This window comes from Takifugu flavidus, unplaced genomic scaffold (assembly GCF_003711565.1).
Source record: "Takifugu flavidus isolate HTHZ2018 unplaced genomic scaffold, ASM371156v2 ctg246, whole genome shotgun sequence".
In the NCBI taxonomy this organism is placed as follows: domain Eukaryota; kingdom Metazoa; phylum Chordata; class Actinopteri; order Tetraodontiformes; family Tetraodontidae; genus Takifugu; species Takifugu flavidus.
In genome coordinates this window covers 3,252-27,397 of record NW_026621904.1, presented here as the reverse complement: position 1 = coordinate 27,397, position 24,146 = coordinate 3,252, and the positions used below count along the sequence as shown (strand labels likewise).

The 24,146-nt window shown below is 39.8% G+C and overlaps 2 pseudogenes and 3 gene segments (V, D, J or C); all 5 read right to left on the bottom strand.

The window, feature by feature from the left end:
- Positions 1 to 849: 849 nt before the first annotated feature.
- LOC130519922 (Ig heavy chain V region XIG14-like) lies at positions 850 to 1,285 on the bottom strand. The segment is given in 2 exon segments: positions 850 to 1,137; positions 1,230 to 1,285. Coding segments are annotated over 2 exon segments (297 nt in total).
- A 5,124-nt stretch (positions 1,286 to 6,409) lies between these two features.
- On the bottom strand, positions 6,410 to 7,541 carry LOC130519917 (immunoglobulin heavy variable 4-28-like; annotated as a pseudogene).
- A 4,213-nt stretch (positions 7,542 to 11,754) lies between these two features.
- Positions 11,755 to 13,537, bottom strand: LOC130519916 (immunoglobulin heavy variable 3-33-like; annotated as a pseudogene).
- A 584-nt stretch (positions 13,538 to 14,121) lies between these two features.
- Positions 14,122 to 14,806, bottom strand: LOC130519920 (Ig heavy chain V region MC101-like). The segment is given in 2 exon segments: positions 14,122 to 14,636; positions 14,730 to 14,806. Coding segments are annotated over 2 exon segments (438 nt in total).
- An 8,600-nt stretch (positions 14,807 to 23,406) lies between these two features.
- On the bottom strand, positions 23,407 to 23,942 carry LOC130519923 (Ig heavy chain V region 914-like). The segment is given in 2 exon segments: positions 23,407 to 23,732; positions 23,818 to 23,942. Coding segments are annotated over 2 exon segments (360 nt in total).
- Positions 23,943 to 24,146: the final 204 nt, after the last annotated feature.

Sequence of the window (24,146 nt, the reverse complement as noted above, 5' to 3'; positions counted from 1 at the left end):
ATGGAATCAATAAGACATATCTTTTTATTGAAGATTCAACAAGACTTTCACCAAAATCTAATCTGTCTGATTTTTGCATGTTTGATGTTAAATGTGAAGATATTGCCTTTTTGGCTGGAGAAATTAAATAAATATCAAGTGAAATAAATTCATTGGCATTATTAATTAATTCTGCCTACATTCCTGTGCTGGATGGATTGTTTAGTCATAATATTGACTCAAAAACAGGAAATAAACCATTATCTGTCACAATGATAAATCTGAAAAATAACCTTTGGAATTTCAAAAAAGCCTCTCAGCTCTCTTCAACCAGGGTATGTGGACACTAATACACAGCAGAGGCCTCCAGATTTAGACTGGACAGTCTCAGAAAAACCATACCATTTCTGTTGATGTAAAAAAAAAAAATTCTGTACAGACATTTGAGTTTCAACGAGACAAAAAATCACTGAAGAGAAGTTTGATGTGAAAAAAAAAAACAACAACTTTCGAGTGGATTATTTATTCATTTGTTGACTAGCAAAACTTGGAAGATGAAATCATCCCATTTTCTTTATGAAGAAATGGGAATGATGCCTCTAAATGTTCAGTTTTGTTATAAACAGTGCTGTGTAAAACAGCTCCAGGCTTCATTCAAACGATTTTATGTTTCAAGAACACAAAGAGTTTGTGCAGTCCTCTCTCTGTTATATCTGTGGAAAGGCTAAGAAAAATCAAATATATGAAGGTGATGATGAGTTGATGAAATTAATCCTGGTGTGACAGCGCCCCCTCTGGTGATGATGTGTTGATGCTCTGAGGGTTTTTTGTTCAGCTCCACTGATGGTTTGTGCTATTGTGTGTCTGGCACAGTAATACACAGCAGTGTCTTCAGGCTGCACATTCACCCATTTAGAGTCACTGTGTTGCTGGAAGAGTCCGAACTGATGCTGAACTTGTTCTTCAGGGAATCTTTGTAGCTTGGGGTGTATCCAACACGATGCCATCCAATCCACTCCAGTCCTTTCCCTGCAGGCTGTCTGATCCAGTTTGTGTCATAGCTGCTAACAGAATAAGAGACCTGACAGGTGATGGTCAGACGCTGACCTGGCTGCACAGTCACAGAGGCTGGCTGTGTCAACTGTTCACCCTTCACACCTGTGGATGAAGAGCAGAAGATTGAATCAGTGGACGTAGAGGGAACAGTCAGGTGATCACACTGTCAGTGTCTCTGCCTCAGTCAGACTCACAGGATCCAGCTGCCAACAGCAGCAGCAGAGCTACAGAGAACATGGTTGGTATTGAAGCTGATGTGATGGGAGCTTCTCTTCTTCTGCTGCAGCTGACAGCAGGATGTCAAGTCTTTATAGCAGATGGACAGGAAGTTCCCTTTGCATAGAGAAGAACTCTGACAGGATATAAAAGAAGCACCAACTGTTCTGACCACAAAACACCAAACAGAAATCAGCTCAGTGTAGAAACAATGTTATGTTGTTTCATTTCACACCAAGTAGAATAATATAGTTTAAATCTTTCATTCTTATCGTAAATAATTACTTTCGATTTGAATATGAATCACTGAGATTAAGATTAATCAACTAAATAGATAGAAAACATTTTTTGATACCGGTGTGTCAGTGATTACATCATGTTTCATTTTAATATAAATAAGTTTAGATTTCTTAGTAAGAAAAAATCTCCTTTACCAATGAAAACAGAAATTAATTATTTATAATACCTTCAATCAATTCACCTCTGAATAAATGTTTCATATTCAATCTAATTAATTGAATCTCTGATGTCACTGATTTGACTGTCAATTTTTTGTCTTTTTACAGTCAAACAGGATTTTGTATCACAGACCAGAATGAGACATCCAAGGAGAAACACCTGAGGGCCCCCTAAAGCAACAAGTGAGAAGGAAGAAAAAAGTCCAAAAGGCTGTTTTGAAATCTGCTGAACTGCATCAGTGATTCCAGGACAATGGAAACAGTATTGGAGTCACCACAGTCCATTTTTAAATCCTTTGGGTAGAGAAGATAGATTACCTGAGGTTAATTGTTGATGACCAAATATTGGACCATTGCAGGTAAAAACAGTTGGAGTGAGTGATGGTGGATCAATGAGAATTAATACATGTTCAGTTGATGATAGCTTATGTTAAATGAAGATGATTTTCAGGTAAAATTACAAATTAGTCAAGTAGGCACTTTGCATTTTTTTGGTCAAAAGCAGTTGTAAAATTATTTAAAATAACATTTTAAAGGTCATTAACAATTTAAAAGGCATCCATAATAAAATAAAGACAGTGTTCAGTGTTCACCTCAGCTCTTCACAGCAGTAAATATGAGAAGTGTGTGTTTTTGTACAGCTGCTGCAACTGACTTCAGTCACTGTGACTCTCGAGCACAATAATAAACAGCAGAATCTTCAGTCTTCAGCTGTTCATCTGCAGATTTAGTTGTGCTCTGTTGTTGTCTCTGGAGATGATAAACCGGCCTTTGACTGACTCAGAGTAGTACTTGTCGCTGCCACTGGGGCTGCTGATACGACTGATCCACTCCAGTCCTTTTCCAGGAGCCTGTCTGACCCAGACCATGTAGTAGCTGCTGAATGTGAATCCAGAGGCTGAACAGGTCAGTGTGTGAGATTCTCCAGTCTGTCTTTAACACTGGTTCAGACTGAGTCAGAGTCTGAGCATCAACACCTGTTTAGAAGATGAAACATCAAGTTAATCAGCTGATGACAAAAATCAAAGTCTGTCAACAATCAGGATGAGTGAAGATCTTCACCTCCCAGCAGATAGTTAGAAGCAGCAGTCCTGTCCTACAGTCCATCATGTTCAACTGTGTGTCCCCTCTTCTCTGTCCTCCTCTCTGCTCTCACATAAGTAGATGTGGAACACATCTGAGTTTTGCATCGACTCCTCCTCAGTAAACAACTGGATTTGATTGTGATGCCTCCTCCTCTTTGGATGAGGTGTGTTTATAATCTGAGACTTTAAATTTCATCTAGCTAATAGTGCACCAGTGGTCCCAGTACTGAGTTATGAGGTACCCCACATTTCACACTAACCAGTTCCAATCAAGCTTCAAATGAAAACTGTTGCAGAGAAAGCCCCTTAGAACATGCCCAGGGAAAACCCTCATTTTATTGTTTTTAAAACGTATTCCAGATTCCAAGCAGTCACTGACATATGAGTATATTCTGCATAAAACCTTTCTTCAAATACTTAATTTACATCATTAAATAAAGATACACTTTTTTCCATGAGTCATCACTTGATCATGAATGTTCAAGTGAGAATATAAAACACTGATCTATGTTTAAAAATCATGTATGAGTCTGTGCACTTTTAGTTGATACATGTTAAATATAGCAATTGAGATCATCAAAGAAATCACTGAGAAACAAATGTATTTATGTTGCTGTGTCCTTATGGAACTATTTCACATTGTAAAATTTACTTGCAAGATAATGAGGAGATTAAAGGTTACTGATTCTGGAAGTAATTAGAAGTTGTCCATTTGTGCAAAAATGTTTTTAGTTTTAATGCTGTAAACTTAGGTTCATATTGCCTTTAATATATTTCAGATTAAATATTTATTTTAAGCATGATTCCTCAGCATTTCTGACTAAACCCTCAACATGTTTGGGTGCCTAATCATTCCTGGTGTGACAGCGCCCCTTCTGGTGATGTTGTGTTGATGCTCTTAGGGGTTTTTGTTCAGCTCCACTGATGCTTTGTGTTATTGTGTATCTGGCACAGTAATACACAGCAGTGTCTTCAGGCTGCACATTCACTCCATTAGAGTCACTGTGTTGCTGGAAGAGTCTAAACTGATGCTGAACTTGTTCTTCAGGGAATCCTTATAATATGTGCTAGATCCAACACCATTTCCAATCCACTCCAGTCCTTTCCCTGCAGGCTGTCTGATCCAGCCTGTCCAGTAGCTGCTAACAGAATAAGAGACCTGACAGGTGATGGTCAGACGCTGACCTGGCTGCACAGTCACAGAGGCTGGCTGTGTCACTGTTCACCCTTCACACCTGTGAAACAACAAAGAAAATGCTCATTATAAAATCACACTGAAACAGATCAACTGCTGACTTTGACAAATGCACAGAGAGAGACTCACATCCAGCTGCCAACAGCAGCAGCAGAGCTGCAGAGAACATGGTTAATGTTGAAAGTCAGGTGCAAGAACTCCACTGACAGTCTGATGTGATGGTTTTATAGCTGAGGAACAAAGAAGAACTCTGAATTTGCATAGAATCAAACATGTGAAGCATCACTGCTGACCAAATAGAGCCAATAGAAAAAGTAGGGAAACCTCCAGTCAAATCATGTTTTACATATAAAGGTCTGCTTTAGTTACCTTATTGTAACCTTTTAAAATATTCATGAAATTCCTGTTTAAGGTTTTGTGGAACTTTACTATGAAATCGACTGTGAAACTTACTGTGTAGCACAAGTTTATCATCTAACTTTGAATCACTAGAACTGACTTATGCATATACTGAAGAATGTTCGTACGTGCAGGCATTTAATCACACTTCTTGGTGCCACTTTGTGACTGGCTCATGAGGTACCGGAACTTACATAGAACATAACCATACAAGGTAATAAGATGGCGTCATCAGTTAATCATATGACCATTTGAGCACTGTTGCTAACTTTTCTGCTGAATATAACCCAACACCCAAAAAGGTCCAGCCCTTTTTTTTATCTGTTGGCAGATGGAGAATGTTTTCTCTCGTATTGTGAAAAGCCCCACAAATGTGTCTAATAAACTTTTTACTGAAGATCACGGATTCTCTGGTCATTTCACGGTCCGAACCTACGAAGCAGATTTGCAACAGTTTCTTCCTGTTAAAGGGGAGGTTTTCCTGCCACTGTTGCTTGTTAGGGTCAGGCCCTGGGATTCTGTAAAGTGCCTCAAAACAATTTAGAATGTAAGAGATGGTATATAAATAAAGATTGACTGATTGGTTGATTGATCGATTGAAATAAATCTCACTTTAACTTGGATGTTTGTATTTGTTCCTGTCTTAACTTTCAACAGTGAAAAGGGATATTGCATCATAGACCAAGAATGAGTCGTCCCAGGACAGACACCTGAGGCCTCCCAAAAGAAACAAGTGAGAAAGACAACAAAAATCCAAAAAAGCTATGAAATGTATTGAACTGCATCAGGGATTCCAGGGAAATAGAAACAGTTTTGCAATCACCTTAGTCCATTTTAAAATAGTTTTGGAGAGAAGATAGAGGTTATTGTTGCTTAACAAAGATAGGACCATTGCAGGTGAAAAGTGATTGGAGAGAGTGCTGGTGGGTGAAGGGGTAAAAATGTCAATGCTTAAAACCCTGAGTTCGCTAAGTCTCAGCCTTAACCAGCCAACAGCGAAGGCCATGTGTGTGTATTCATAATGTTTAAGCTATTATTCCTCATATATTCATCATCCCAATAGTCAACGCTAATCATCGTAGCTCTGATCCATTCAAGCATGTACTGGTGTATTGTGTTGTATTGTATTGTGTTATTGTGTTATTTTTGGCTGAAAATACTTAATGAATTATGTGAATTTATGAGATTTATTAAAAATAAAAGGTAATATGATAATATGAATTTAAAACGCCTAAAATAATACAATAGTCTGTGCGCAGTTCTGCTCTTCACAGCAGTAAATATGAGAAGTGTGTGTTTTTGTACAGCTGCTGAACTGACTTCAGTCACTGTGACTCTCGAGCACAATAAAAACAGCAGAATCTTCAGTCTTCAGGCTGTTCATCTGCAGATTCAGCTGTGCTCTGTTGTTGTCTCTGGAGATGAGAAACCGGCCTTTGACTGACTCAGAGTATACTGGCTGCTGCCACTGCTGCTGATATAAGCGATCCACTCCAGTCCTTTTCCAGGAGCCTGTCTGACCCAGTGCATCTCAAAGCTGCTGAATGTGAATCCAGAGGCTGAACAGGTCAGTGTGTGAGATTCTCCAGGTCTTTTAACCACTGGTTCAGACTGGGTCAGAGTCTGAGCATCAACACCTGTTTAGAAGATGAAACATCAAGTTAATCAGCTGATGACAAAAATCAAAGTGTGTCAACAATCAGGATGAGTGAAGATCTTCACCTGCCCAGCAGATAGTTAGAAGCAGCAGTCCTGTCCTACAGTCCATCATGTTCAACTGGTGTCCCCTCTTCTCTGTCCTCCTCTCTGCTCTCACATAAGTAGACGTGGAACACATCTGAGTTTTGCATCAACCCCTCCTCAGTAAACAACTGGATTTGATTGTGATGCCTCCTCCTCTTTGGATGAGGTGTGTTTATAATCTGAGGCTTTCAATTTCATCTAACTAATAGATCACCAGTGGTCCCAGTACTGAGTTCTGAGGTACCCCACATTTCACACTAACCAGTTTCAATCAAGCTTCAAATGAAAACTGTTGCAGAGAAAGCCCCTTAGAACATGCCCAGGGAAAACCCTCAATTTAGTGTTTTTAAAACGTATTCCAGATTCCATGCAGTCACTGACATGAGTATATTTTGCATAAAACCTTTCTTCAAATACTTAATTACATCATGAAATAAAGATACACTTTTTTCCATGAGTCATCACTTGATCATGAATGTTCAAGTGAGAATATAAAACACTGATCTATGTTTAGAAATCATGTACGAGTCTGTGCACTTTTAGTTGATACATGTTAAAATAAGCAGTTGAGATCATCAAAGAAATCACTGAGAAACAAATGTATTATTGCTGCTGTGTCTGAATGGAACTATTTCACATTGTGAAATTTACTTACAATGTGAGGAGATGAGGAGATTAAAAAGTCACCATTAATAATATAAATGGTCATTTAGTGAGTGTAAATTACATCCAAAATGTTTTTATCCCTTTACAATTTTTTCTTTAAAAAAAAAAAAAAAATGCAAAACTTCTACAGATTTTATATCACATTTAATACTTCTGTTCTCAAAGTACTGATCTAAAGCATTTTTCCTCAACATTTCTGACTGAACCTCAACATGTCTGGGTGATAAATCATTCCTGGTGTGACAGCGCCCTCTCTGGTGATGTTGTGTTGATGCTCTGAAGGGTTTTTGTTCAGCTCCACTGGTGGTTTTTGTTATTGTGTATCTGGCACAGTAATACACAGCAGTGTCTTCAGGCTGCACATTCACTCCATTTAGAGTCACTGTGTTGCTGGAAGAGTCCAAACTGATGCTGAATTTGTTCTTCAGGGAAGCTTTGTAATATGGAGTGTATCCAACACGATGGTATCCAATCAACTCCAGTCCTTTCCTGCAGGCTGTCTGATCCAGCCTGTCCAGTAGCTGCTAACAGAATAAGAGACCTGACAGGTGATGGTCAGACGCTGACCTGGCTGCACAGTCACAGAGGCTGGCTGTGTCAACTGTTCACCCTTCACACCTGTGAAACAACAAAGAAAATACTGATTATAAAATCACACTCAAACCGATCAACTGCTGACTTTGACAATCAACAGAGAGACTCACATCCAGCTGCCAACAGCAGCAGCAGAGCTGCAGAGAACATGGTTAATGTTGAAAGTCAGGTGCAGAGAACTCCACTGACAGTCTGGTGTGATGGTTTTATAGCTGAGGAACAAAGAAGAACTCTGAATTTGCATAGAATCAAACATGTGGAGCATCACTGTTGATCTCACTGGAGCCAATAGGAGAGTGGAAACCTACAGTCAAATTATGTTCTACATGTGAAGTTCAGCACATGCAAAACAGTTTTGGAAGAATACAGATTAATTTCACAAGATCAAACCAATCAGTGATCTTGATGAGGAGGACAAGAAAAATCCAAAAGAAAGATCTGAAATCTAATGAACTGCATCAGGGATCAAACCAATCAATCGATCTCGAGAGGAACAAAGTCAAAATTTTGAGGACAGCAGTTCAAACCAAAACACAAGATAACCCTGTCCAAGACATGAGGGGCCCACTGGACATTTAACAAAACACTCTCTGGTTGAGGACAGATGGAGAAGTGGTTTTAATACACAAGGACGGGGCAAGATGATGAGACACAAATGAGAGACATGACAGTTATTAGTATCTTAACAGGACAGAGCAAGACAACAAGCAGAAAAAATAAAATAAAATAATAAACAAACAGGAGAGTCTAAAACATTATGTCTATTTATGTGCACCTAAGAAAGAAACTGCTGGAAATATTTTGAAAAACTTTCCTGGTAAATCTTTATGAAGATTGTAATTCAGTTTTTGAGAAGGAGACATGTTTGTTGTCTGTGGAGGTTTTTGCACAGCTGTTCCTCTCTCTGGAGTCACTGTGGTTGTCGAGCACAGAAGAAACAGCAGAATCCTCTGCTGTCAGGCTGCTGATCTGCAGGTACTGAGTGCTGCTGGACACGTCTTCAGTCATCACGTAACCACTTTCGAAAGAGCTTCCATAGCTAGCAGAGTTTGAACCTGTATCCATCCTCCTGATCCACTCCAGAGCTTTCCCTGGTCTCTGTCGTATCCAGTGGATATAGTAGCTGGTCATGTCAACCCTGAAATGGTGCAGGACATCTTCACTGTCTCTCCAGGTCTTTTTACTTCAGGCTGAGACTGATCCAGTCTTTCACTCCAAACACCTGAAAGACAATAGAAATACACCCAACAACCAAGTCAAGCCCATTCTGGACCTGTCCACAGAAGTAACAGCAGCCCTGATGTTCTCAGCAATCAGCACGACAGACGTCCACCAGACACTGAAGATTTGCATCAGGGTATCAGGAGGACAGGCTCAAACAGGCTCAGGAACCCATCCAACAGTTAGTACTCCTCTAATGACTGTTTGACCCAAGACTAACAATATAGCAAATGGTAAATAATATTTTTAAGAGGAAGAAGGCGTTGAAAGCAATCTTGGTGTGATGGCGCCTCTTGTGGAGATCTTGTTTTGATGCTCTGAGGGTTTTGATCAGCTCCCCGATAAGTATTCAGTTATTTTTGAAAAATTTGTGATGTTTTTTTCTATTTTTTATTTGAAAAGGAAATAATTGTATTTTGAAAGAAGATGAAATAGATGTGATCAGAACAGGAAATATGAGGTGTGTGTTTTTGTACAGCTGCTGAACTGACTTCAGTCACTGTGACTCTCGAGCACAATAATAAACAGCAGAATCTTCAGTCTTCAGGCTGTTCATCTGCAGATTCAGCTGTGCTCTGTTGTTGTCTCTGGAGATGATAAACCGGCCTTTGACTGACTCAGAGTAGTACTTGTAGCTGCTACCGGTGCTGATATAAGCGATCCACTCCAGTCCTTTTCCAGGAGCCTGTCTGACCCAGGCCTGGTAGCTGCTGAATGTGAATCCAGAGGCTGAACAGGTCAGTGTGTGAGATTCTCCAGGTCTTTTAACCACTGTTCAGACTGGGTCAGAGTCTGAGCATCAACACCTGTTTAGAAGATGAAACATCAAGTTAATCAGATGATGACGAAATCAAAGTGTGTCAACAATCAGGATGAGTGAAGATCTTCACCTGCCCAGCAGATAGTTAGAAGCAGCAGTCCTGTCCTACAGTCCATCATATTCAACTGTGTGTCCCCTCTTCTCTGTCCTCCTCTCTGCTCTCACATAAGTAGACGTGGAACACATCTGAGTTTTGCATCGACTCCTCCTCAGTAAAGAACTGGATTGATTGTGATGCCTCCTCCTCTTTGGATGATGTGAGCCAATGATCAATGACACTTTTAATTTTGTCCAATTAATGATACACCAGTGGTCCTAGTTCTGATTTGTGAGGTACCCCACACTTCACACTCAGCTGTTCTCATCCAACTGCAAATTAATTTAGGATACCAAGGAATGTCTAAAGGCAGAATCATGAGATTGAAGATTGTAAGTGAATTTGTGATATCAGACAGTCACTCATATTTTCTTTAGAATAAAACAAACTGGGTCTTCAAACATTTAATCATTATCAAAAAGAAAAATACAGTTTTCTCCATGAGTCATCAATTGATCATTTATGTTTGAGTTACAGGATTAAAGACTGATCTTTGTTTAAAAAATCAACAACTAGGTGTGTGATTTTATTTTGAGTGAATGTTGAAATTAACTGTTGCGATCATTGAAATTCCAGAGAAAAAAATATATTGTTGCTGCATTATCCTTATAAAACAATATTAAATACATGTGAACTTATTGCATAATGAGATCAGAAGTTTAAAATTCTATGAAAGCAGTTATCATATATATTTTCGGTCATTGGTCATTATATATTTGTGTAAAAGCAATTCAAAAACGTTTTCTAATTTTGTATTTCCTTTTTTATGACCATTATTCCTCAAATGTTTCCTACAGTTTTTACATTTAATTTAAACTCTGAAGTCTTTTTCTCCTTTATTTTTCCTCAATTTTCTGCCTCAACGTTGTTGTCATGATTCATTCCTGGTGTGACAGCGCCCTTCTGGTGATGTTGTGTTGATGCTTTGAAGGGTTTTTGTTCAGCTCCACTGATGCTTTGTGTTATTGTGTATCTGGCACAGTAATACACAGCAGTGTCTTCAGGCTGCACATTCACTCCATTTAGAGTCACTGTGTTGCTGGAAGAGTCCAAACTGATGCTGAACTTGTTCTTCAGGAAGCTTTGTAATATGGAGTCCAGCCAACACCATTGTAGCCAATCCACTCCAGTCCTTTCCCTGCAGGCTGTCTGATTAAATGTTTCATAGCTGCTGAGAGAATAAGAGACCTGACAGGTGATGGTCAGACGCTGACTGGCTGCACAGTCACAGAGGCTGGCTGTGTCTACTGTTCACCCTTCACACCTGTGAAACAACAAAGAAAATGCTGATTATATATCACACTCAAACAGATCAACTGCTGACAGAGAGAGACTCACATCCAGCTGCCAACAGCAGCAGCAGAGCTGCAGAGAACATGGTTAATGTTGAAAGTCAGGTGCAGAGAACTCCACTGACAGTCTGATGTGATGGTTTATAGCTGAGGAACAAAGAAGAACTCTGAATTTGCATCGAATCAACATGTGGAACATCACTGTTGATCTCACTGGAGCCAATAGGAGAGTGGAAACCTACAGTCAAATCGTGTTTTACTTGTGAAGTTCAGCACATGCAAAACAGTTTTGGAAGAATACAGATTAATTTCACAAGATCAAACCAATCAATGGATCTTGATGAGGAGGAAAAGAAAATCCAAAAGAAAGCTCTGAAATCTAATGAACTGCATCAGGGATCAGCATCAGAGTGGGAACCTACAGTCAAATCGTGTTTTACATGTGAAGGTTTGATGTTACTTTATTCATTGTAACCTTTAAAGATATTATTGAAATGAAACAAGTGTCACTGGAACTCTCATGTGAATGTTCATCTTCTGTAACATTCAAAACTATCTTTAAATTTCATCTAAAACACTTCAAATGGGAGTGTGAAAGAGAAGGTGAGTGATGTCAGATGAAACTTTGGCACTCAGATCCTTCGATATTTCTTCATGGAATCTTGAAATAAATTCAACAGACTAACAATGAGTGGTCCCAGGTTCGACACCTTACGACCCCCAAAAGTATCCAGAGAGGAGGATGACAAACACATACTCTTCAGGAGTTTCCTGGCATCTCTCTGTCCCCTTCCTTTCTCTGATTTTGTTACGCTGTGTGGACACGAATCGAGACCCCAAATGCAGACACACACGATAGGGTGAGGTTGAAATCAAGTTTACTGAGGTCCAAGTTCAGAACAGAGCCAGGGTGCAGGTGAAAGACAAACACAATCAGACTGGAGCAGGCTGGGCAGTGCGAGCAGGCATCCAAGTGGCGATCCGCAGGAAAGACGAACGATTAGTTCCAGACTGGAAACAGTTTGAGGAAACAAACTTACAAACAGTTATAGGAGCCAGGCTGTACCACGGGGGTAATCAACAAATCAGCGATGAGTGCAGAGTTGAGGAGAACGGCAGGTGTGGATAATGACTGGAGATTGGTCTCAGGTGTGCCTAGCTCGCCCAACGGGGGGAGAGTCAGGAAACCGCTGGTCCAGCCTGGAAACAGAAAGACACAGAAGGGGAGGGGGAGAGAGAAAAGACTCCGGACTCCTAATGGTTTTGTCTGTATCTCCATGTGTTTCTTGTCATCCAGGCTGTCTCTTCTCCACGTTCTCTGCCGGTTTGATGTGAATCTTTGGTCGGTTCATCGGTTCAACTCAGTTTTCATTCCCGTATCGTAGTTTTAGATGTCATTTCTTTGCTCATCAGCGCTGTCTCTCTGCCTGCAGACCTGCCAACACCATCTGCTCCTGCTCGTCTCTCAGCCTAAATCCTGACTCACTGTGCTTCTTTTCCTGTTGGATATATTCACTGTGGTCCCTTTCAGTCTGATCCTGTAATTGTTTTCCACCAAATTCCATAAAAGAACACAACTCAATCCAGACAAATTTTGGTTCAATCTGTTCCTCCGAATTAATTCATAATGCAAATAAGGTTTTGAAATCAGTTGAATTTTTGCAGGAAATCCTCAGGAGTGTGGTCATTAATAAAGTTGTCATTGTACCATATTTTTAAATAGTTTGTTGGGAAATAAGATAGAGTTCAGGTTAATTGTTTTTGCTCAAAGATTGGACCATTGCAGGTTAAAAATAACTTGACAGAAAGTTGCTGGATCAACAAGAATTTATCAACTGTTGTTGAAGTGAACTATTCCATAAGAATAATTTATGTTCAATGAAGGTAGACCCCCAATGTGGGAAGATTTCATTTAAAATATTTAGATACTCCAAAAAACCTCGAGGTCAATCAGTCAAAACTATGCATAATTTACCATCAATACAATGTAATTGAGCAACCAGAATATTGAATTATTTGAGGGGAAATGTGATGTATTCATTACTGATGGGTTTAATAAATGCAGAAACATATACATAGTTTGGAAATTATTGAAAAGTAGGAGGTAAATTAAAGATATAAAAGGCATAAATGAATAAAGACAGTGTTCAGTGTTCACTTCTGCACTTCACAGCAGTAAATATGAGGTGTGTGTGTTTTTGTACAGCTGCTGAACTGACTTCAGTCACTGTGCGTATCGAGCACAATAATAAACAGCAGAATCTTCAGTCTTCAGGCTGTTCATCTGCAGATTCAGCTGTGTGCTCTGTTGTTGTCTCTGGAGATGATAAACCGGCCTTTGACTGACTCAGAGTAGTACTTGTAGCTGCCATCATAGTAAATAAGACTGATCCACTCCAGTCCTTTTCCAGGAGCCTGTCTGACCCAGGCCATCCCATAGCTGCTGAATGTGAATCCAGAGGCTGAACAGGTCAGTGTGTGAGATTCTCCAGGTCTTTTAACCACTGGTTCAGACTGGGTCAGAGTCTGAGCATCAACACCTGTTTAGAAGATGAAACATCAAGTTAATCAGCTGATGACAAAAATCAAAATTTGTCAACAATAAGGATGAGTGAAGATCTTCACCTGCCCAGCAGATAGTTAGAAGCAGCAGTCCTGTCCTACAGTCCATCATGTTCAACTGTGTGTCCCCTCTTCTCTATCCTCCTCTCTGCTCTCACATAAGTAGACGTGGAACACATCTGAGTTTTGCATCGACTCCTCCTCAGTAAACAACTGGATTTGATCGTGATGCCTCCTCCTCTTTGGATGATGTGAGCCAATGATCAAGGCACTTTTAATTTTGTCCAATTAATGATGTACCAGTGGTCCTAGTAATGATTTGTGAGGTACCCCACACTTCACACTCTGCAGTTCTCATCCAGCTAAAAAGAAATTTTAATATACAAAAAGAATGTCTAAAGGGAGAATCACAAGATCGGATTATTTTCCGTCAAGTAAAAAAAAAAAGTGTCTTCAAATATTTAATCATTTAAAAATAGGTTAAAAATTGGTTCTGGGTGTGTACTTTTATTTTGGGTGAAAGTTGAAATTAACTGTTGAGATCATTGAAATTACAGAGAAACAAATATATTGTTGCTGCATTATCCTTATGAAACAATTTTAAAGGCATGTAAAATTCACTTGTATCATAATGAGATCAGAAGTTCAGCATTCAACAAAATCATTCATATATATATTTTAGGTCATTTGGTATTTATATATTCGTGCAAAAGGAATCCAAAAATGTTTTCTTATTTTGTAGTTCTTTTTTACTACAAAAAACATTGAAAGTTTCCTACAAGTTTTTTATTTAATTTAAATTCTGAGGTAAAAATCTTGTGCTCCAGCATTCTTCTCAAAATTTCTGCCACAAAGTTGTTATGATTCATTCCTGGTGTGACAGCGCCCCCTCTGGTGATGTTGTGTTGATGCTTTGAGGGGTTTTTGTTCAGCTCCACTGATGGTTTGTGTTATTGTGTCTCTGGCACAGTAATACACAGCAGTGTCTTCAGGCTGCACATTCACTCCATTTAGAGTCACTGTGTTGCTGGAAGAGTCTAAACTGATGCTGAACTTGTTCTTCAGGGAATCTTTGTAGTCGGAGTCTCCAGTATATTTCCATCCAATCCACTCCAGTCCTTTCCCTGCAGGCTGTCTGATCCAGTGTGTAGCATAGCTGCTGAGAGAATAAGAGACCTGACAGGTGATGGTCAGACGCTGACCTGGCTGCACAGTCACAGAGGCTGGCTGTGTCAACTGTTCACCCTTCACACCTGTGGATGAAGAGCAGAAGATTGAATCAGTGGACGTAGAGGGAACAGTCAGGGTGATCACACTGTCAGTGTCTCTGCCTCAGTCAGACTCACAGGATCCAGCTGCCAACAGCAGCAGCAGAGCTACAGAGAACATGGTTGGTATTGAAGCTGATCTGATGGGAGCTTCTCTTCTTCTGCTGCAGCTGACAGCAGGATGTCAAGTCTTTATAGCAGATGGACAGGAAGTTCCTTTGCATAGAGAAGAACTCTGATGGGATATCAAAGAAGCACCAACTATTATGTCCACAAAACACCAAACAGAAATCAGCTCAGGGTAGCAACAATGTTATGTTGTTTTATTTAACACTAAGTAGAAATATATAGGTAAATCTTTCATTCTTATTGTAAATAATTACTTGTGATTTGAATATGAATCACTGAGATTAAGAGTAATCAACTAAATGTTTGATAGAATTTTTTTGACATGTTTAAGTTTCTTCGGAAAAAAATCATATAAATTCTCCTTTACCGATAGGTATAGAAATTAGGTCAATTTAAACTGAAAAAAATGCCGAGTGGTGAAGGTGAGTAGTTGGAAAATAGAAATGATAAACTTTAGTGTTTAAAATTGATTCTGTGATTGAATATTCTGTACATTAGATATATCAAATACTGACAATGTGTCATTGCACATTCATAGTACCTTCAGTCAATTCACCTCTGAATAAATGTTTTTATCATATTCATTCTAATTAATTGACATCTGATGTCACTTGTTCTTGTCTTTTTACAGTCAAACAGGATATTTTATCACAGACCAGAATGAGACATCCTAGGACAGACACCTGAGGGCCCCCTAAAGTAACAAGTGAGAAGGAAGAAAAAATCCAAAAGGCTGTTTTTAAATCTGCTGAACTGCATCAGTGATTCCAGGAAAATGGAAACAGTATTGGAGACACCACAGTCCATTTTTAAATCTTTTGGGTAGAGAAGATAGATTACCTGAGGTTAATTGGTTGTGAAAAAATATTGGACCATTGCAGGTAAAAACAGTTGGAGAGAGTGATGGTGGATGAATGACAAATAATAAATGTTCCATTCAAAGAAGATGACTTTCAGGGAAAATTACAAATTAGTCATGAAGGCAGTTTGCATTTTTTTTGGTCAAAAGCAGTTGTAAAATAATTTAAAATAACATTTTAAAGTAAGGTCATTAACAATTTAAAAGGCATGAGCATCAACACCTGTTTAGAAGATGAAACATCAAGTTAATCAGCTGATGACAACATTCAAAGTCTGTCAACAAATCAGGATGAGTGAAGATCTTCACCTGCCCAGCAGATAGTTAGAAGCAGCAGTCCTGTCCTACAGTCCATTATGTTCAACTGTGTGTCCCCTCTGTGTGTCTCATCTGAGTTTTGCATCAACTCCTCCTCAGTTTAATTTGCACAGCATCAATTGATTATCACCCTTTTGAGTTTCTCTCAAAATAAATATATTTTTATTTACCTGTTTTGAACTGATTTTGACAGTTTAACTTGTTGAAATAATACTTCTAAATGATAACTACGAACTGGATTTGATGTGATGCCTCCTCCTCTTTGGATGATGTGAGTTTATGATTTGAGACATTTTTAATTTAATCCAACTAATAGTGCACCAGTGCTCCCAGTACTGATCTCTGAAATACCCCACATTTCACACTAAGCAGTTCTAATCAAGCTGCATATGAAAAATCATGTGCTAGTCTGTGCACTTTTAGTTTGGGTGACGCATGTTGAAATAAACTTTTGAGCGTTATGATCCTGTGTGTGGGCTGTGTGTTTCAAGCACTTCTCTGGGTTTTGGCTTTGGTACTTTGTTCACTGTGGTCTCCTTGTATAGCACGCTCACTCTTCTTCACTGTTGTAAATATTTGTGTAAATAAACTGTAGTTCACCGAAGTGGCCTTCTTGTCTGTCTTCTTGGGTCCCACCTTGAGTTTTGTCGGAGCTGAAACATTAAGGTCATTAAAGAAAAAACTGAGAAACAAATGTATTTATGTTGCTGTGTCCTTGTGGAACTATTTCACATATGTGTGAAATTTACTTGCAACGTAATGAAGAGATCAAAGGTTTATGATAATGTCATTAATAATTTAAGTTGGTCGTTTATGAGTGCAAATGACATCCACAAATGTTTTTTATGCTTGTACTATTCTTTTTCTTTAAAAAAATGAAATGCGCAAAAGTTCTTCTTTACCACATTTAAATTTTTCTGTTCTCAATGTATTGAGTTCAAGCATCTTTCAACACTTTGAACTCAATATCAACATGTTTGGGTGATGATTCATTCCTGGTGTGACAGCGCCCCCTCTGGTGATGTTATGTTGATGCTCTGAGGGGTTTTTGTTCAGCTCCACTGATGCTTTGTGTTATTGTGTCTCTGGCACAGTAATACACAGCAGTGTCTTCAGGCTGCACATTCACTCCATTTAGAGTCACTGTTTTGCTGGAAGAGTCCGAACTGATGCTGAACTTGTTCTTCAGGGAAGCTTTGTAAACTGGGTTGTATCCAACACGATGTGCACCAATCCACTCCAGTCCTTTCCCTGCAGACTGTCTGATCCAGTGTGTGCAGTAGCTGCTAACAGAATAAGAGACCTGACAGGTGATGGTCAGACTCTGACCTGGCTGCACAGTCACAGAGGCTGGCTGTGTCAACTGTTCACACTTCACACCTGTGAAACAACAAAGAAAATGCTGATTATAAATAAAATATCACTGAAACAGATCAACTGCTGACTTTGACAAATCCACAGAGAGACTCACATCCAGCTGCCAACAGCAGCAGCAGAGCTGCAGAGAACATGGTTAATGTTGAAAGTCAGGTGCAGAGAACTCCACTGACAGTCTGATGTGATGGTTTTATAGCTGAGGAACAAAGAAGAACTCTGAATTTGCATAGAATCAAACATGTGAAGCATCACTGTTGATCTGACTGGAGCCAGAAGGAGAGTGGAAACCTACAGTCAAATCATGTTTTACATATGAAGTTCAGCACATGCAAAACCGTTTTGGAAGAATACAGATTAATTTCACAAGATCAAACCAATCAATGGATCTTGATGAGGAGGACAAGAAAAAATCCAAAAGAAAGTTCTGAAATCTAATAAACTGCATCAGGGATCAAACCAATCAGTTGATCTAAGGAGAGGAACAAAGTCAAACTTTTGAGGACAGCAGTCCAAACCAAAACACAAGATAACCCGGTCAAAGACATGAGGGGCCCACTGGACACTTTAACAAAACACTCTCTGGTTGAGGACAGATGGAGAAGTGGTTTAAATACACAAGGACGGGGCAAAGATGATGAGACACAAATGATGATTAAATAAAATAATAAACAAACACAGGAGAGTCTTAAACATTATGTCTATTTATGTGCACCTAAGAAAGAAACTGCTGGAAATATTTGGAAAAACTTTCCTGGTAAATCTTTATGAAGATTGTAATTCAGTTTTTGAGAAGGAGGCACGTTTGTTGTCTGTGGAGGTTTTTGCACAGCTGTTCCTCTCTCTGGAGTCACTGTGTTTCTCGAGCACAGAAGAAAACAGCAGAATCCTCTGCTGTCAGGCTGCTGATCTGCAGGTACTGAGTGCTGCTGACACGTCTTCAGTCATCACGTAACCACTTTTGAAAGAGCTTCCATAGCTAGCAGAGTTTGAACCTGCGTCCATCCACCCGATCCACTCCAGAGCTTTCCCTGGTCTCTGTCGTATCCAGTGGATATAGTAGCTGGTCATGTCAAACCCTGAAATGGTGCAGGACATCTTCACTGTCTCTCCAGGTCTTTTTACTTCAGGCTGAGACTGATCCAGTCTTTCACTCCAAACACCTGAAAGACAATAGAAATACACCCAACAACCAGGTCAAGCCCATTCTGGACCTGTCCACAGAAGTAACAGCAGCCCTGATGTTCTCACCGTGAACAGTGACAATGATCAGTAAACCTCTGATAACTGTGTTCTCCATTATGTGCTGACACTGCAGTTCTGTGCTCTGATCTGAGCAGAACTGTGTAAAACTGCTCCAGGCTCCTGTCACAAGTTCCTGCTGTTTTTATAGGACAGGGAGAGTTTGCATAGACGTCCCTCTCTGGGACATTTTCATAAACACCCCAAGACAATCTGAAGAGAGACACTCAGAATCAGTCATCATGAAATGTATACATGGTGATCCATTATATGTTTAATGAACTTGAACCTGTATAAATTGTGTCACATGACTGTATTGATCACATTAGACTGAGCAGAAATGTAGACTTTTAAACATGTCTGCAGGGAGCGTTCTATATTCTAGAATTTAACCTGTAGTAAATCTGATCACAGACAATCATCATCATCATCATCATCATCATCATCCCACTTGTTTGTTTCATCAAATCATCATTTTCTTTATGTTCTAAAATGTTTTTCTGCTGTTTGTTTTCATGGTTTAGAGATGTTTGTGCACCTCATGTGTGTGTTCAGCCTCCTCATTCTCTGCTGTCACAGAGTTACTAAAGTATGTTTGTGTCATTAAAACTTGTTCAAGGCATCATTTTGGTTAACGCCAGTGAGTCTGGAAGCTGGATTAAATCAAGTCAAAACGTGTGGAAACACAAATCAGCATTATCTCCATCATTCTTCAGTGTTGAGAGTCCTCATTTCTATCTCTCTCTTAAAAGCATCTCCTACGCAGTAACTTAGGTTATTTGTTTACTTCTCAAAACGGCTAAAAATTCCGCGACAGGATGCATAGTGTAGTTGTGATCCATCATGTTGAATAAATGATAAACTTTAGTGTTAAAAAATTATTCGATGAGTGAATATTCTCTTCAACTTACTTAAAGATACATCTCCTGGATGCACTGGGACACAACATCAGTGATGTATCCTGGGTTCATAGGGTGTTTCGGGTCTGGCAACATCATACACCCTCGCCCAGGCGACCCAGCCGGGGTGATCAAGACCCGACTTGTGTCCCAGTAGCAACCCAACTTCTATGGGCTCGTAGAAGGTCCTCCAGCCCCTGCCCTTGCACTCCTCCACCAGCTCCTGATACTTGGCATGTTTCCTTTCATTGGCTTCCTCAATCCGCTCTTCCCAGGGCACTGTAAGCTCCAGCATGATCAGGTGTTTCGAAGCCTCTGAGATGATGATCATGTCTGGCCGTAGAGATGTTGTTACGATGTGCTGGGAGAATATCAGTTGTTTTCCAAGGTCAACGTGCAGTTGCCAATCAGGAGCTGTGTGGAGGAGTCCCGTTGTTATCTGTGGACCTGCATGAGGTCTCTCTCCAGCTTTTATGAAGAAGATTGCCTTCTTCAGAGCATGATGGTGTTTGGAGGTGCTAATGGCCAAGGCTATGCTCTCAGCCACTGCTTTGAGTACCTGGTCATGGCGCCAGCGATAGCGACCATCAGACAGGGACTTTGGGCAGCTGCTGAGGAGATGTTCCAGGGAGCCTCTTCCGGAGCAAAGGGAACAGGTGGGTGTCTCACTCTTTCCCCACGCATGGAGGTTTGCGGGGCTAGGGAGGGCATCGTAGACTGCCGCCACAAGGAACCGGACGCGGTGGAAGTCTGCCTGCATGATGTTTGACTAGGTAACTTTGCGCTGTAACGCACTCTCCCACCTTGTCCATGCCCCCTGCTGCCGGAGTCCCACTGCCCTACCCCACCCAACAGATATATCAGATACTGACAATGTCTCATTGCACATTAATAGTACCTTCAGTCATTTCACTTCTGAATAGATGTTTTCATCATATTCGATCTGATTAATTGAACATCTGATGTCACTGATTTTACTGTCATTCGTTCCTGTCTTCTAACAGTAAAACAGGATATTTCATCACAGACCAGAATGAGACATCCTAGGAGAAACACCTGAGGGCCCCCTAAAGTAACAAGTGAGGGGGAAGAAAAAAAATTGTAAAGGGACCTCTTAAATCTGCTGAACTGCAGCAGGGAGTTCAGGAAAATGAAGACAATATTGGAGTCACCATAGTCCATTTTCTAATACTTTGGGTCGAGAAGATAGATTACCTGAGGTTAATTGTTTGTGAAAAATATTGGAGCATTGCAGGTAAAAACAGTTGGAGAGAGTGATGGTGGATGAATGAGAAATAATAAATGTTCTGTTGATGATAGTTTATGTGAATTAAATGAAGATGAATTTCAGGGAAAATTACAAATTAGTCATGAAGTTACTTTTCATTTTTTTGGTCAAAAGCAGTTGTAAAATAATTTAAAATAACATTTTAAAGTGAGGTCATTAACAATTTAAAAGGCATTCATAATAAAATAAAGACAGTATTCAGTGTGCAGTTCTGCTCTTCACAGCAGTAAATATGAGAAGTGTGTGTTTTTGTGCAGCTGCTGAACTGACTTCAGTCACTGTGCGTCTCGAGCACAATATTAAACAGCAGAATCCAGAGGCTGAACAGGTCAGTGTGTGAGATTCTCCAGGTCTTTTAACCACTGGTTCAGACTGGGTCAGAGTCTGAGCATCAACACCTGTTTAGAAGATGAAACATCAAGTTAATCAGCTGATGACAAAAATTAAAGTGTGTCCACAATCAGGATGAGTGAAGATCTTCACCTGCCCAGCAGACAGTTAGAAGCAGCAGTCCTGTCCTACAGTCCATCATGTTCAACTGTGTGTCCCCACTTCTCTGTCCTCCTCTCTGCTCTCACATAAGTAGACGTGGAACACATCTGAGTTTTGCATCGACTCCTCCTCAGTTTCATTTGCGCAGCATCAGTTTGAGTCTCACTTTTTTGAGTTTTCTCAAAACAAATGTATTTTTATTTGCTAGTTTTGAACTGATTTTGACCGTCTCCCTTGTTGGAAAAATAACTTTCGTCCCAAAGTAACAGTACTCTATTTTCTGCATTGAAATTATTTTAATTATGAAATTTTTTGTATTATTTTAGAGTAAATATGAATAGAAATGAAATGATAACCACATTAAATTTCACACTGAGACATCTGACTTTGTGTGTTCTGCTGTTACCTTTTGGTCTAAATGGACAAATATCCTGTGGATCCTGTCTGATCCAGTTCATACTAGACCTACGGTAAATGTGAACTCAGATCTCCTTCAGGACAGATGGAGAGTCTCCAGTGATTTTAATGACCAAACTCGAAGCATGCACTGGTGTGTTCTTGCTTAGGTTAGACACTGAATGTTCTTATTTAGTCATCATTCAAGCACTGACTGCTCACACTGAGTTTTGAGCGACATTTGCGTTGTGTAAAGATAAGTTGTCTGCTTTGCCTCTGAAGCCTCAGGAATAGTTTGCTCTGGAAACACAGGACATGTATAGGATGGACCTGGACAGAAGTAAAAACTGAATTTTAGCATTTGGCAGAGATCATAAGGCATAATTTCAAGTCCAAACTGCTCCAGTTGGTGAGTGTTCAGGTACCTTGGAGACCGGAGGCGGGGCTACTGCAACTTATGTCCCAAGCAACTAATGATTGGGTTTAATTCACTACTACGTATATTCTGGGCTGCATCTTCTGGTCTCTGTGTCACTTTTTTGGCATGAACACACATACAGGTACCTTCTGAGCAAAAGGTCTAATTTTGTTCAAAGTTCAAAAACTCCTGTCAACATGAGCCAAAAATGAATACATTTTCATTTGATGATAGTTTCTCATACTTAAATGAAGATGACATTAAGGGAAAATTGCAAATATTCATGTTGGCACCATTTGTTATGCTATTTATTGTTCAAAATAATCATGAAATCATTATTTTTTTTAAGATAATTTAAAAGTAAAAAGGTAATTTAACAAATTAAAAGGCAGAAAATGACAGATCAGAGTATTCAGTGTGCAGTTCTGCTCTTCACAGCAGTAAATATGAGAAGTGTGTGTTTTTGTGCAGCTGCTGAACTGACTTCAGTCACTGTGCGTCTCGAGCACAATATTAAACAGCAGAATCTTCAGTCTTCAGGCTGTTCATCTGCAGATTCAGCTGTGCTCTGTTGTCGTCTCTGGAGATGAGAAACCGGCCTTTGACTGACTCAGAGTAGTATGAGCTGCTGTCAGTGCTGATAGCACTGATCCACTCCAGTCCTTTTCCAGGAGCCTGTCTGACCCAGTACATCCAGTAGCTGCTGAATGTGAATCCAGAGGCTGAACAGGTCAGTGTGTGAGATTCTCCAGGTTTTTAACCACTGGTAATGACTGTTTGACCCAAAGACTAACAATTCAGCAAATGGTAAATAATATTTTTAAGAGTTTGGATGGGGGAAAAAATCTAAAAACACATTCATTAAAAACAAGAATATTTACTGGTTTGTTTATTCATTCATTATTTAACAAAACTTAAAAGATGAGATCATCCCATTTTATTTTGAAGAAACAGGAATGACGCCTCACAGTGTTCATTTTTGTTGTGAGCAGTACTGTGTAAAACTGCTCCAAGCTTCTTTCAAACGTTCCTGGTGCGTTTCAAGAACAAAAAGAGTTTGTGCAGACCTCCCTCTCTGTTACATTTGTTGCAAGGCAAAAAGAAATCTTAAGGAAGAAGGCGTTGAAAGCAATCTTGGTGTGATGGCGCCTCTTGTGGAGATCTTGTTTTGATGCTCTGAGGGTTTTGATCAGCTCCCCGATAAGTATTCAGTTATTTTTGAAAAATTTGTGATGTTATTTTCTCATTTATTTGAAAAGGAAATAACTGTATTTTGAAAGAAGATGAAATATAGATGTGATCAGACGAGGAAATATGAGGTGTGTGTTTTTGTACAGCTGCTGAACTGACTTCAGTCACTGTGACCATCGAGCACAATAATAAACAGCAGAATCTTCAGTCTTCAGGCTGTTCATCTGCAGATTCAGCTGTGCTCTGTTGTTGTCTCTGGAGATGATAAACCGGCCTTTGACTGACTCAGAGTAGTATGTGCTGCTGCCGCTGCTGATAGCACTGATCCACTCCAGTCCTTTTCCAGGAGCCTGTCTGACCCAGGCCATCCCATAGCTGCTGAATGTGAATCCAGAGGCTGAACAGGTCAGTGTGTGAGATTCTCCAGGTCTTTTAACCACTGGTTCAGACTGGGTCAGAGTCTGAGCATCAACACCTGTTTAGAAGATGAAACATCAAGTTAATCAGCTAATGACAAAAATAAAAGTTTGTCCCCAATCAGGATGAGTGAAGATCTTCACCTGCCCAGCAGATAGTTAGAAGCAGCAGTCCTGTCCTACAGTCCATCATGTTCAACTGTGTGTCCCCTCTTCTCTGTCCTCCTCTCTGCTCTCACATAAGTAGACGTGGAACACATCTGAGTTTTGCATCGACTCCTCCTCAGTAAACAACTGGATTTGATTGTGATGCCTCCTCCTCTTTAGATGATGTGAGCCGATGATCAATGACACTTTTAACTTTGTCCAATTAATGATACACCAGTGATCCCAGTACTGATTTGTGAGGTACCCCACACTTCACACTTAGCAGAGAGTCATCAATTGATCATGAATGTTTGAGTTACAGGATT